At 33.9% G+C, this 14805-nt stretch overlaps 2 protein-coding genes across 2 annotated transcripts; both read left to right on the forward strand.

Moving 5' to 3' along the window:
- Nucleotides 1–669: 669 nt before the first annotated feature.
- Nucleotides 670–3998, forward strand: LOC144545322 (nicotinamidase 1-like). Its single transcript, XM_078293913.1, has 5 exons — nucleotides 670–906; nucleotides 1144–1327; nucleotides 1990–2123; nucleotides 2656–2841; nucleotides 3724–3998. The coding sequence occupies exons 1-5, from the start codon at nucleotides 739–741 to the stop codon at nucleotides 3799–3801; spliced, it is 750 nt and encodes a 249-aa protein (XP_078150039.1). The 5' UTR covers nucleotides 670–738; the 3' UTR covers nucleotides 3802–3998.
- Nucleotides 3999–8290: 4292 nt separating this feature from the next.
- LOC144545243 (AAA-ATPase ASD, mitochondrial-like) lies at nucleotides 8291–10110 on the forward strand. The gene is made up of 2 exons (XM_078293834.1): nucleotides 8291–8742; nucleotides 8843–10110. Exons 1-2 carry the CDS (start codon nucleotides 8318–8320, stop codon nucleotides 9885–9887), a joined length of 1470 nt encoding a protein of 489 aa, XP_078149960.1. The 5' UTR covers nucleotides 8291–8317; the 3' UTR covers nucleotides 9888–10110.
- The last annotated feature ends 4695 nt before the right edge of the window (nucleotides 10111–14805 follow it).

The raw sequence follows: 14805 nt of genomic DNA on the forward strand, positions 1-14805 counted from the left end.
GTAATCATTGTGGCCTTGTGGGACCCGCCAATATTTATTAGATCTCCAAATAATAATCAATACAACAAAATAGAATTGGAAACATATTGTTCATACAATTTTTGCTATGATTTAAGCAATCAATAAATATTTATTAATATCCATACGAATCAAACTATGAAATTGACAAATAAAACACAAAAATAGAAAACAAAAATAAAATGAAAATCATACGGCCCAAAGCCCCAAACTATGAAATTGACAAATAAAACAAAAAATAGAAAAAAAAATAAAAATCAATATTCTTAATTTAATAGCATAAATTCAAATGAAATCTCTTATGAACCGTTTATTATTATTATTATTATTATTGTTGTTGTTGTTGTTGTTGTTGTTGTTGAGCGATGACCCTTCCACTCGGCAATGTCGGGTCACTAAGAATCTCTTCATATTTTATTCAATCTCATAATATATCTCCGTTGCAACGCACGGACACGATACTAGTAATAAATAAATGGGTTTTCACTTTACAATTCAATCTGATATGAACCGTCTGATCTTTGATCAACGGTATACTGTAAACTATTGCACCCCGCTGCTATTACTCTAATGGCAGCTGGTGTGAGTTACCGCAAGTGAAAAGTTGTTTGATATTTATTCTTATAGGACGACCTCCTTTTGTCGACTTTCTCGCCTTCTTTACATACAGTATACATAGAGAGAGAGAGAGAGAGAGAGAGAGAGAGAGAGAGTGTGAAAATGGAATCGGAGAATAGAAATGAGTCTGTGAATCTGCTCAAATCGGAGATACCGCTCGAGTGGGATCCAGAGCTGGTATTGACTCGCGAGGTCGAGGCGGGTCGACCCGTCGGCCTTGTACTCATTGACGAGGTCAACGGCTTCTGCACCGTTGGCGCTGGCAATCTCGTAATTCTTCCGAAATTTTTTACTTGCTCTTAAATTATTTTCTTCTCTTCATCCATTTAATTTGATTTATGATCACTGATGGCCATGTGTTTTTTTTGTCGATGGTGTATAGAGAATTTGTTTTTCCAATTAGAGGAAAAGGTTTCTTCAAATTCTAACTTAGAAACTTAAGTGCTAGTAAATACTTGTTAAGAAATTGACTGCTTAATTTTTAGTTTTCGTGTGGTTGATTTTTAGGCTCCAACTCAGCCTAACAAACAGATAGATAAAATGGTACAAGAGTCTGATAAGCTTGCCAAGTTTTTCACCGACAACGGATGGCCAATTTTTGTTTTTCTGGATGCACATTTTCCCGACAAACCTGAAGCCCCATACCCACCTCACTGTATTATCGGGTCGGGTGAGGAAAACCTGGTTCCCGGTATGAACTCTTGCTGCCATTGTCTGTTTCTCTCTTTCTATCACCACACACACACTACTGCCCCCACCAACAGCAAGCAAACAAAGTAGAAAAATTGTATTTGGCACCGAATCAAGTTTGATATATAGATTACTGCAAGACTTTAATGAACTTTATTTAATTAAGAATACACCATCTTTGTTTAGTAATCTGAAGAGCAAAAGTGATGAAAAGGAACCTTAAGTTCCAACATTAAGAAAGTATGAATTTAGTAGACATTGTTTGCAAAACCTCGTTTTGGTTCTTCTTTCTTTGTTATCAACATAAAGTTTCACAGAGGATTGCAGATCTAGGTTCACAAATAATATGTACCAATTACTTAGTTTGAAAATAGTGGGTTTGGTATTATGCTTTCCTTTGTGTGTACACATTATGAAAGTCAAAAGAAAAAAATAATAATGTTTTAAGAAGAGGAGGCACTGGTTTCAAGTGTGGTACAGTTGAGTTTAAACTTTAAACCTGCTTTGGTCTGGATACCCAATTTCTGCGATATCCTGTACATTAAACAAAATACATGGCAGCATTACTCATCAAAAACTGTTTAAGATTAAAATATGGGTACTTATGCCAACATATAAGTAAATTTTTTCATATTTTAAATTGGATTATCTTCACATATGCAGCTCTAGAGTGGTTGGAGAAGGATCCAAATGCAACGCTAAAAAGAAAACATTGTATCGATGGATTCCTTTTCTGTACTGAGAAAGACGGATCTAATGCCTTTGCTGATTGGATCAGCAAATTTCAAATCAAAACAGTAAGCATTGACATTTCATATCCATTGCACTAATTTTGAGAATAAGAATCTTATCTCTAGGTGAGAGGTTTTTTGCAAATTAAGCATGATATTTACCATCTTAATAATTTGCATCCACAATTCTCTTAATTGCAATTCAGTCCTAAATTTTGGAGTCACTACATATAATGCCAAAACCAAGATTAATTCTAGCTGCAAATTACTAAATTGATAAGATTTAGTCTCGGTTATGTATTTCACATGAATTTGCAAACCAATATTTAAGTTTTCTTGGCTGGTGCTGCGTACAGTTTGAGCTTTTGAATACATTGGTAAGAGTTATAATGTAAAACACGCAAGTTTTCAACTTTTAGCAAAATACTACATCATTACCATATTATAAGGTTGGTTGCTATGTAGAATGTTTCAATGTACTTGATTTGGGGTTATTTTTCTTTGAAAATGGAGTGTATTGTTTGCAACAGACCAAAAATAGCAGGTGTGGTAAATGGTAATGGAGCTTTTATTATCCAACCTTGTATTGTATGTGTAGGCTTTGGTGCTTGGAATATGCACCGACATCTGTGTGTTAGATTTTGCTTCTTCTGTTTTATCAGCTCGGAACATAGACCGGGTCCCACCACTAGAAGATGTTGTGATTTATTCTGAAGGATGTGCCACATATGATCTGCCAACTCCTGTTGCTCGTAATATCAAAGGGGCTCTGTCCCATCCCCAGGTCTTGACACTTTGATTTCCTTTTTCTTCTCTATGCATTTACGTCCCATCCCCAGGTCGTACAAGACCAGTGATTAGGGGTGTTCATTGGATCTGGTTTATTTGGTTTTCAACTGAACCGTCAAATTTTGGATTAAATGGTTTGGTTTTTCAGTTAAATGGTTCGGTCTGGTTGAATTTTTTAATTACTTTGGTCTTTTATATTTGGTTCAGTATAATCTCTCTTATTTTGATTCAACCAAACAAACTGAAATGTACATGATATTTACTTGAATTATTTTGGTTTTTTATATTTAGTTCGGTTTATATGCTCTTATTTCGGTTCGAGTGATATATTTCGGTTTAAACGCTCTTATTTCGGTTCGAGTGATATATCGTGATATTTATTTCTATGATTATTAAATGTATTCGTGGATGTATTGAATTTTGAACTTTTAAAATTTAATTTCTCTTATTTTGGGTTCAATTAAACAAACCAAAATTTACTTTGTTTTTTTTGGTTGGGTTGTTATTCTGTTGACAAGTTTAATTCGGTTGGTTTGGTTAGATTTATGGAAACCGAATAACATTTTGGTTTGATTATTTTATTTCAGTTTTAACCGATCTATCGTTTAAACACCCCTATTAGTGAGGCACCAAATATAGTAAATTTTACTTGCTGCGGTCATTTGGATACCTGCTCAGCCTGTTACCATTCATTTTTAAGTTGGATAGGCAAATGCCTGACAACCCATGGTATGGTGCCATTCATTTTTAAATTGGAATGGTGAATGCATACTGTTCTGGCTTTCTCAAACTTTATAGAGAGCTAACTAAAGGTACACAAGGGAACTGATAAACTATTGGCCAGGCAAGTATAATTTTGTGCTTCTGTTACTTGTAGGAGCTGATGCATCATATGGGACTATACATGGCAAAAGGGAGAGGTGCTAAGGTTGTGAACAGTATTTCCCTCATTTGATCAGAGTTACTATAGTGGACAAATCACTTTACTATGTATATGTGATTGAAAAGTGATTCATGTAATGCTAGCTTGAGATTATGTATGCGGAAAATCACTGCATAAGCATATGTGGCCACATATGTGGTCCATACAGTTGCATTTTAAAACACTGGATGCAACTATGCAAGAGTATTGGTTGGATTTTATAATGGCCTCATGTCCCCCTTCCATCATTTCTAGGAGCACTAATAAATGCTGTGCAAGTTGCTGCCAGAAAAATGTATATTCATGTTGTCCATATGATATGTTATATATTCATGTTGCGCACTTCGTTCAATGAGTCACGCAATTAAAATGCCTAGAGATATATATATATTTTTTTGGGTTAAACCCTAGATGACTAAGTACTATAGCATAACATTATGTAATCACAATAGACATCAATCTCCCTCCTTATTCTTGAAAAAGGTTTCAAGATACTACAAAAAACTGGGAAAGGAAACATTTTGAAAATCATACGACATGAACATTTAGCAGCCCAAGAATCCATGATATAAGGCTACAAGGTGGGTCTAACCAATTCTATAAATGTAGAGCTTATTAAAAGATGGCATGAGCATAGTGTGGCCCGTTAATCACCCTATCTTCTATCTTTTTAAGAAAAAGAGAGCATTTAAAACATTCAAATGACGAATTCGAACTGTTGGAATCCGCCTATCTTACGTGTGATGTATCTACATGTGAAATTTTTAAACATTTGAATTAGTTTAGTATAAAGTCAATCGGTCAAAATTAGAAGGTTAATAAATTAATTTTAGTGCATTCATTTTTTAAACGTGTTTTGACCGCTTAACTTTATACTAAATTAATTCAAATGTTTAAAATTTTTACATGTAGATTCATCACTCGTAAGGTAGGTGGGTTTCAACGGTTCGGATTAGCTTAAGAACACCATAGTTCTACTCGTAATATTTATCTTCATCATATATCTCTATTATATTATTAAGCACGTTGGGTGTCCGATATGTATCTGTTTTATGTATAGAAGTCTAAATTTAGTTAAAAACATACCCACCACATATGCTGCCACACGATATGTTACAATTAAAATTGAATAAATTCTGAAATTTAGCAATATATTTATCCGTTTCCTTATTTTTTTTGTTTCCATATTTCTCCTCTTCAATTGAGAAGACTCTACCTTTCATTTTCTTATTTATTGTTTCCTTACTTCTTCGTTTCTATACGGATCACAATGGAAATCATTTTTTTATTTCCTTATTTCTCTTTCTTTGTTTCTATACATATTGGTGTGGGCAATTTAGAATATATTTCCGATATAGAATATATCAATGTGTGTGTGTGTGTTCTAAATTGGAAACAAAGAAGAATATAAATTGGAACGTGCGTGTGAACATATATTTTTCTTATAATATGTGTGTGTATATATATCCTATACATACACACGATAAACACTTTTTATTTATGTTTTTTGATATCATATTATATGTTGATATTGAATTGTTGTATGATATTTGATATTGTATTCGAATCGAGCTATTATTTGATATCATTGGTACTTAAAAATAAAAAAATCATCACATCATCAAATTGTTATCAGAGATCACGATTAAAGTTAATTAAAAATACAAAATCATATAAATTTTCTATTAACATGTGTTTTAATTTTTAGATAATTATTATTTTCATTGATATATTTGTTTCTTATAATATGTCCCCGTTGCAACGCACGGGTATGATACTAGTATATATATATATATATGTTGGTTAATATCAAATCAATTGTTCCTGAAATCTCGTGCAACTAAGTCCTTTTTTTATTTTCAAATTTCAAAAAGTCGATCCAAACCGTTAGATGTGAACTCTATATTAAAATGTGCTTGGAGACCAAATTTTATATTTTTCTGAATTATTTTATTATTTATTAGGCCACTTTGAAAATCGCTAATCCAACGGTGGCTTAACAAAACAGTAAAACCAGAAGCCACCGTTGGATCAGCGATTTTCAAAGTGGCATAATAAATAATAAAATAATTCAGAAAAATATAAAATTTGGTCTCCAAGCACATTTTAATGTAGAGTTCACATCTAACGGTTTGGATCGACTTTTTAAAATTTGAAAATTGAAAAACGACTTAGTTGCACGGAACCTCAGAAACAATTGATTTGATATTAGCTAACCCCTCTCTCTCTCTCTCTCTCTCTCTCTCTCTCTCTCTATATATATATATATATATATATATATATATATCGCTGTTTTTTTATGGTGCATAATTTTAATAAAAACAACGACTTTCAAACCATCTTAATAAATAGTAAAAAAAATTCAAAAAATATAAAATTTTGTCTCCAAGCACATTTTAAAATAGATTAAATATCTAACGGTTTGGATCGGCCATTTAAACTTTAAAAATCGAAGAACCAAGTCGTTTGTTCCTGAGTCCAGAAACAAACGATTTGAGCTTAGTCACCCTCTCTCTCTCTCTCTCTCTCTCTCTCTATATATATATATATATATATATATATATATATATATATATATATATATATATATATTCTTTAAGAAATATATAAATAGATTTAAATGCAAATAATAGTTCGGTTATTGTTAATTAGAAGAAACATTTAAATGTAAATAATAGATTTAAATATCTCATATCAGAAGCAATATTTTAAACACTACTCAGATATATGCGGAAGCAAAAATACATGATTGCAGTGTGCCCTCGTTTAATTTTAATTGTTGTTGATTAATTTATTAATCGATTAATTTCTTAATTTGTAGCTAGTTATTAAGGTTTAATTGTACTTAATAAAAGAGCAAAGAGAAGGCTCCGTTGTAAATTAAGTTTGAATTAATGTTGCAAATTAAATTTATTTAATTTTTCTGGCGAATAAATCAAAATTAATTAGTTGTTTCAAATGTACAAATTAAAGATAGATTAAAACAACATCGAATAGACTGAAATTGGCGATCGAGCTAAAGAAAAGCAAAATATATACATATCTTCTGTTCATAGTCCAAGGTAGTAGACCTTTTTGGGTTTGAGTCGAGTTTTGGGTTTGAGCCGAGTTCGGGCCGAGTTGAGAGAATCCAATAGACTGAACCGAGTCAGACTTTCTCTTTCAAATTTGAGCTGAGCCGAGTCGGACTTTTAATGAAGATTGAATGAGCCGGGCCGAGTTTTGGGTTTGAACACGCCGATTAGCAGGGCTAGATTCATAAGAGCCTAACTGCCTAACTAATCTAACTAACTTCTGTTGGAGTTGATGACGATGCCAATATGGTGAAATCTTGATGCGTCCGTTGCTTTTACGTTGGCAAATCCGAGTTTCTCACAACAACCAACGAGAAACAAAAGTCAGATTGATGGTTATGGGCCTGGAACTGGGCCTTGTTCTGATTAATCATTTCATGTGTACGTTTTATCCCCGCATCTCTTGTATTGAATGCTAGCTTAATGCGTCCCTGTGTTAATAAATAACAACTAATTAATTAAACTATTCACTCGAACGTAATTAACACGGTCGATGGTTGCAAGTGTCAACACAAAGTTGGTCGTTATATTTATATATATGTATATTTCTTTTTGTGATATGTGATTTGTCATGCATGAAGCTGAGATTTTTATTATTATCCTAAAAAATAAAAAAAAATATCAAATTGTCCTCTGAACTGAAAGATAAAGATTTTCAAAATTACCCTGATCGCTCAAACAACGGATAGCTAGTACTGCCTCTTAGTTGGACGGTCAACTATCCATATCAAACTGGATGAGGACATTACGACTTATGTCAAGTGAAGGGAGATATAACATATATGTTCTTTTGTTTTAACTGTGGCATATAACTGTTCATCTCAATTGCATCGATAAGAATGCAGATCTAGTGAATGACACTTGTCTCACTAAGTGAGAATGTCCTGTCTTTTTCCTATGAGGCCTTAGTTTTACAAAATGAATTAAAAAAATTACTTGTACTTGTCTAAAAAATTGCTTGAAATCGTCTTTCTCTTCTTTCTTTTTTCCATAGAATTAAAATGAATTTTAAGTGAGCAGGAAAGAAAAAAAAAAAAATATAATATATAGGGGTTTTATACCAAACCGTCCAAGTAGGAAGGGGTGGTTTGATATGGATAGTTGACCGTCCCATTAGGGGGCAGTTTGGTGCTGATAGTTGGCTGCCCCTTATTTGGAAGGTTAGGATAATTTTGAAAATCTTTTAGAGGACAGATTTGATAATTTTTTTTTACTTTTTAGGGTATTAATAAAAATCTCGGTGCAAGAAGAATTACTCAATGCATGCATCACCAAATGACGTCATTTTTCTTATCAATGAAGTAACAGTCAACTAAATCGTCAGCGGCTTGGGTGCCAAGGATTGTATTAATTAATATTTAAAAAAAGTGCCACCGCCATCTCTCTCTCCGGTTTGTCTATATAAACATTTCTTGAACAAAAACTTAGAATATATATATTCTAAAATAAAGAAAGAGAGAGAGAGATCTAGGAAAATGGGTGCAGAGAGCTGGGCAGGGCTCGGCTCAACCATAGCAAGCTTGTTCTTCTTATATAACATCGTGAAGGATCACATCCCCTTCCAGGTCAGTGACTACGTGGCTACCGTTTTCCACAAGGTATTCTCTTTCTTCAAACCCTACGTCGACATCACAATTCAAGAGTACCATGGGGAAGCCGAGTACTTCAAGCGTGACGAGCTCTACATTGCAGCCCAGGCATACCTTAGCTCCACCTGCTCTTCTCGGGCTAGCAAGCTCAAGGCCGAGCTGGGCGAAGACAGTGACACCCCGCTTGTCACCATCGACAACAATGAGGGGGTCCCTGACTCCTTCAGAGGCGTCCAGGTATGGTGGTATGCCCGCGCAGAGTCCTCCAACTCCCAAATTTTCAGCTTCTACCGCCGTGAAAACAAACGCAAGTATGTCAGTCATACGCATTTTCTAATTAATTTTTCTAGTTAACAATGTTCATTCAGTTTTAAGTAATAAAATAAACAACAACTTTTGAACAATTATCAGGTACTACCGCTTAGCCTTCCACAAGCGTCACCGCAATCTGATCAAGGGCGAATATTTGAAATACATTCTTGAGCAAGGGCGCAATGTGATGCTACGTAGACGGCAACGAAGGCTCTTCACAAACAGCCCTAGTAGCAACTGGGACGGCTACGAAACCTCCGTCTGGAGCCATGTGGCCTTTGAGCACCCCGCCACCTTTGACACAGTAGCCATGGACCCCAAAAAGAAGAGCGAGATCATAGACGACCTTGTCACATTTCGTGAGGGAAAAGAGTACTACAAGCTGATTGGCAAAGCGTGGAAGCGGGGCTATCTCCTTTACGGCCCACCCGGCACCGGCAAGTCGAGCATGATAGCTGCGATTGCCAACTTCATGGAGTATGACGTGTACGACCTTGAGCTGACAGCGGTCAAGAACAACACAGAGTTACGAAAGATCTTCATCGAGACAACTGGCAAGTCCATCATAGTCATCGAGGATATTGACTGCTCCCTTGACCTAACCGGCAAGCGCAAGGAAAAGAAGAAGGACGACGAAGAGAAGAAGAAGCTTCCGGAGAAGGAGGAAAAGGATGAAAGTAGCAAGCTGACTCTTTCTGGGCTTCTCAACTTTATAGACGGGCTGTGGTCGGCGTGTGGAGGGGAGAGGATCGTTATATTCACAACGAACCATTTAGAGAAGCTCGACCCAGCACTGATAAGGAGGGGCAGAATGGATATGCACATAGAGTTGTCGTACTGCACCTTCGAGGCATTCAAGGTGTTGGCCAAGAACTATCTTGGGGTCGAAAAAAACGACTTGTTCGCCACCATACAAACCCTTCTCTGTGAGGTGAACATTACTCCAGCCGATGTGGCTGAGGGGTTGATGCTAAAAAAATCAAGAAATAAGGATGCCGGCACATATCTTGAGAATCTGATCAGAGTGATAGAGGCAGCAAAAGAAGAGGCAAAGAGAAAGGCCAAACACGAATTAGCAGGCAAACAGAAGGAGGATAAATCTAAAGAAGAACCCCAAGTTGAAGAGGAGGAATTAGAGGGTTAAGTCTTAAGAGCTTTTTTTTTAGTTATATTACGTTATTTTTAGTTAGGTCTTTTAATGTTACTTATACAGTTATACTATTTTTCTCTCTTCTCATTTCAAAAATATTAAATTTTTTTTTTATAAGGTTAAGGCTAGGTGCAATACAATTTTTAACAATACAGCAAAACTTTGCACCTCTACTGAATTATCACGAGATTAATTATAATAAAATTTTTTACCATTATTTATGTTTACAATGTTTCGAAGAAAATATATATATATATGTATATTTTTTAATTTTAAATACAATAATAATTTATTTTAATTAACATTTGTAATAGATATTATTTTCGAAATAAAAAAAAACAATCTTTTTTTTTATAATACCAGAAAAATACAAGAGATGGTACTGAATTTTTTTTGTAAGATGCTATATCCATGCCGAAATCTGCTTATCTGCATAACTTGAGAGCATGTGACAAAAAGATGAAGAATGGTCTCAAGAAGACCACAGAATGGATCTACTGAGGATCCGACTCTACTGCTTTTTGTTTTTTTTTTTATTATTATTTTGGACTTATTTGCAATATTTAAAAAATGTAGGTTTAAATGTAAATTGTAAAACTTAAAGAAAAAAAATGGAGAAGGACCAACGTGTCACCATGCACGAGGCCTTTGCATATGTTGCCACAATTTTTTTTTACCACCGTTAAAAAGTTTCCTTTATAGTAGTCATTATCTCTTCAATTGAATTAGGATAAAAAAAAAATATAGTGAAATAAAAGTGAAAGGAGTAAACCGAAGAAACATAGAGAAAAATGAGAGGAAATTAAGATTTTGATTAGTATCGTGATATGATATTGAGTCTTGTCTGATTGGTGTTCCGACTACGTCGTATTAATTGTGAATTATCATTGCAACTCGAATTGGATTCTGAATTGATTACTATCAGGTAATCGGACTTCTCTATAATATGTGTCTTCGTTTTATTTGGTTGAATTGAATTTTGAATTGGTTATTGAATTATGATGTATATTTAACGGGATAGCGGGTCTGGGGTTCGAATTTGATTTGTGAAATGATATGATCGTCTGTTCTGAGAATTTGAGAAATGATATCATTGTGTAAAAGGAAATGATATGGATATTGTGTGACTTGTTTTATTGATAACCCAGACCCAGGTGCTATCACCGGTTAAATATGTATTCATAATTTGTCTTGAATTTGTGTGGATTAATCCAGTCTGTTTGAATAGTTGTTTGATTAAGCCAGTTATAGAGAAGCGCGTTGTTAAATAACCGGTTACTGAGTTTTGTAGCTGATTCTGTATTGTTTCTCTTTGTTATTTTTGTTGCGACGTAGGTTGCCGGGAATGCGAGGATGCTTCTCTTGTCGCGATCTCTAGCCCGGCGGCGGGGTCGTGACAATTTTGGTATCAGAAAAGCAGGGCTCTGCTTTTCCGATTCCAACTATTTAAAATTTTTCATTCACGTATCTTTGTAAAGAAATTTTTTTATATGCAAATCTTAACAAATTTGAATGGTTGGGATCGAAAAAGCAGGACCCTACTTTTCTATGAGAAAAGCAGAGTCCGTTCCATCTACTGAACATGTCCAACCTCTTTTTGTGAGATTATTTGACTCTAGTTAGAATTTTGTTCCTTTTAACTAGTCACATAAAAAACTTTGATTGTAAGAGGTATTTTGGCTGCCCATATAAGCTATGTTTGGATGTACTGACAATAGCGAGAATAGCGATAATAGCGCTACTCCGATCCATCCAAACATACTCAATTGCTATTCGAAACAGCGAGAATAGTGCTGTTCCGCTATTCCTACAAAAAGTTGGAATAGTAATTGGTGCTCTCTCAAATGTTCAATCCCTCAATCGCTATTCTAAATGTTCAATCCAAACAACATTTTCACTATTCCGAATAGCACCACATCAACACTATTCTCACACTCTTCCAAAAATCACTATTCTCATCTACTATTCTCAAATAATAGTTATTCTAGCTATCCTAGAGTGCATCCAAATGTACCCTATATAGTGTATATTCATAATTGGGAACATCACCGAAATCTAACCATTTGTACATTGAGTAAAAAGAAAAATACCCATTAGGAAAATTAGTCTTTAATTTAGTGGCAAAGGCAATACTCTCGGTGTGAAAGGTCGCAGGTTTAAAATCCGAAAGGAGGTAATCCTTTGTTGATATTAAATAGTTGGGTGATTTAACCATTCTAATTGAGAATTTACCAAATGAAAAGAAGATAAAAGCTTATTAGGTAATTTTATACATTCACCTATATACTCCTCTTAGTTGTCTATTACAAGATAAATGCGAAGTGCCTTGTGAGAAGGCTTCAACCACAGTAGGAAATGAGAAATATATGAGGAAATGTGCTGGAAAGAGCACAATCATCAACCATCTATATATCTGTCCAAAAATAAGTAGAAGTTTCAAAATGGTGGGTAAGTTATTATAATTATTTTTATATTTAGCTTCTATAAGATTAATTGCTTTCCATTTACCTCCAACAAAGGGATTTAGTTATCTAAACATACTTAACTAAAAAAAGCAGTATTCATATTATCTAATTATGTATCCCCGAGCCAACTTGATCCTTAGTTCCTTACTTCTACATACAATATTCCAAGAATAAACTAAGGAATATATTTTTTTTACGCGGTATGACCTCCAAACCACAAAAACCTTTTCTAAGTTCATTATTATTTTTCCTTACCTAATTAGATGGTATATTCGATCGAGTGCTAGCCAAAAGACAATTTAACAAGAATGAAACATTTACCTCAAAGAATGAAAAAGCAGGTGAGCAATAATTTGCAAACATTAAGACCAAATTAGAACCATATATATAATAGCACCACCATTTAGGTTCCAGACTCGATCGATTTAGAACAATCTTTATGCTTAATTTATGTCATTGTAATGATGCAATATAGAGATTCCCTTGTTTTGTGTAAGTCGTCATGCTCAATTGGGAATTAGATTCCCTTGTGTTTAGTCATGATCAAATGCGAGTTTGATTCCTTTTGTGTAATTCCCAAGCTCCCACGCGCATGGAAGATTTTGAGATGATATTCCTTACCATAGAAATGTTTTTATTTTTTATGTTTGAGATGCTCTTTTTTCTTTTCATTTTTTCATTTTTAAGTTTCCGATGGAAGAGAATCTGATGCTGAGAATGAATAATAGCTTGGTTTTTCAGTGCATATTTTAATAATGCTATATATTTTCATCATAGTAGGAATTATCAGTATCGGCTTAGGATAGGCTCAGGATCGGGGTTTTTTTTTTTCTTTATGATTTTCTATGTGAAGATCGGCTCAGGATCTGATCGGGGTTGGCCGATACCGATATTTCCTACTATGATTTTCACTTTGATGCAGCATTGAGGTCAGAAAAAAATTATTTGGACCATATATATGGTTCATATTATTCTTCTTTGAAAGAGAAAAATAATAAAGTAGCTATTCTGAATTTTCAAAATTAGAAAAAGTAATGCGTAAAATTATAAAATATCCTCCATTGAAAAACTATCAAACAAAATACTATTTTCTTTTAAAATTCTTTAATAAAATACTCTTGTGAACTCTAATTTCATTCTCTTTTTCCCTCCCTTCTCATCCCTCTCAATTACCCCCTTTCCTCTCTCCTTTTTTTTCTTTCCTCAACAGCTAGCAGACAATGACAGAACTGAAGATAGGATGCCTTTAGCATAACAGAAGGGAAATTTTAATGACTTCCAATCCTAAAAAGCAAAACAAGATAATAAAGGCATCCTATATCTTAATTGAGTGGAAGTGAAGATAGCATGTAAATTTTTTAGGATAGGATGTAATTTTTTTTTTTTCCTTTTAGCCTTTAGCATAACGGAATTGAAGATAGGATGTACTTTTCTTTAGCATAACACTATTTAGCCATGTAATCTTCTTTTTAGGCATCAAATCCTAAAAAGAAAAAATTTCACTTCCGGTTAACGGAAGTGGAAATAAATTTGGGAAATATTGGGAAAAAACAAAACAAATGAATTGCTCCAATATGAATATATATATGTCGTGGTTTCATCTAGTAGAATCGATATGTGCTTGCTATATCCTGAGAAGATTCTCCTGTTCCCTTTTTTCTAAAGGGCCCATGCTTCTGCTGTCCATGCTATATCTCATATACTCGTCTTGCATCCCAAGTTACGGTTTTTCATCATATCCCTCTTTTGTTAAATGGATAATAATCATAACACATTGTTTAGATTTGCCAAAGCTTGAACTTATAATACTTAATTTGTTCAACAGTTTTGTGTCTTTCTGAAACATGCACATTGAGCAGTTTGAACCAGATCGAGTGTAAGTTAGACATGTTAGCATAATAAGATCTACCGGATGAAATTAAAGATCTAACTTCTAAACTTTAAACTTATTACAATCCCATGGGAGGTAATACCAAGTTGGGTTGAATGCTCAGATCATTTACAAGCAATACAATTTTTTTTTTCTGATAGCGCAATGTATATTCTAACAGAATGTTTCATGAACAAGTCAGATGAGATTGAAGCTCACAAAATCATATGTCACATGTGCTTGGTATGTACCATTTGTCCTGTAATATTTTTACCTAACATATATGAGTTCAACTTTCCTCAAATATATTATGTCACTTAATTATCTCTCACTACAAATTGCATGTGTCTACTCTTTCCCTCACCGTTATTTATTTTTAATTTTATTCTAAAAAAATAATTAGCACATCTTATATATGCAGTTGAGAGCATAGAAGGAAATATTGGTATCGGGATCGGTTTATCGGCTGATTCGGATAGGAAATTCGGACTTTTTTTTGCCAAAAGCTTGTTTTACACTAAAAAAATAGGAAAAAAATTGATAAAAAAATAATTTATCAATAATTTATGTTTAGATA

Source organism: Carex rostrata, chromosome 27 (genome assembly GCF_964058835.1).
Source record: "Carex rostrata chromosome 27, lpCarRost1.2, whole genome shotgun sequence".
NCBI classification, from domain to species: Eukaryota; Viridiplantae; Streptophyta; class Magnoliopsida; order Poales; family Cyperaceae; genus Carex; species Carex rostrata.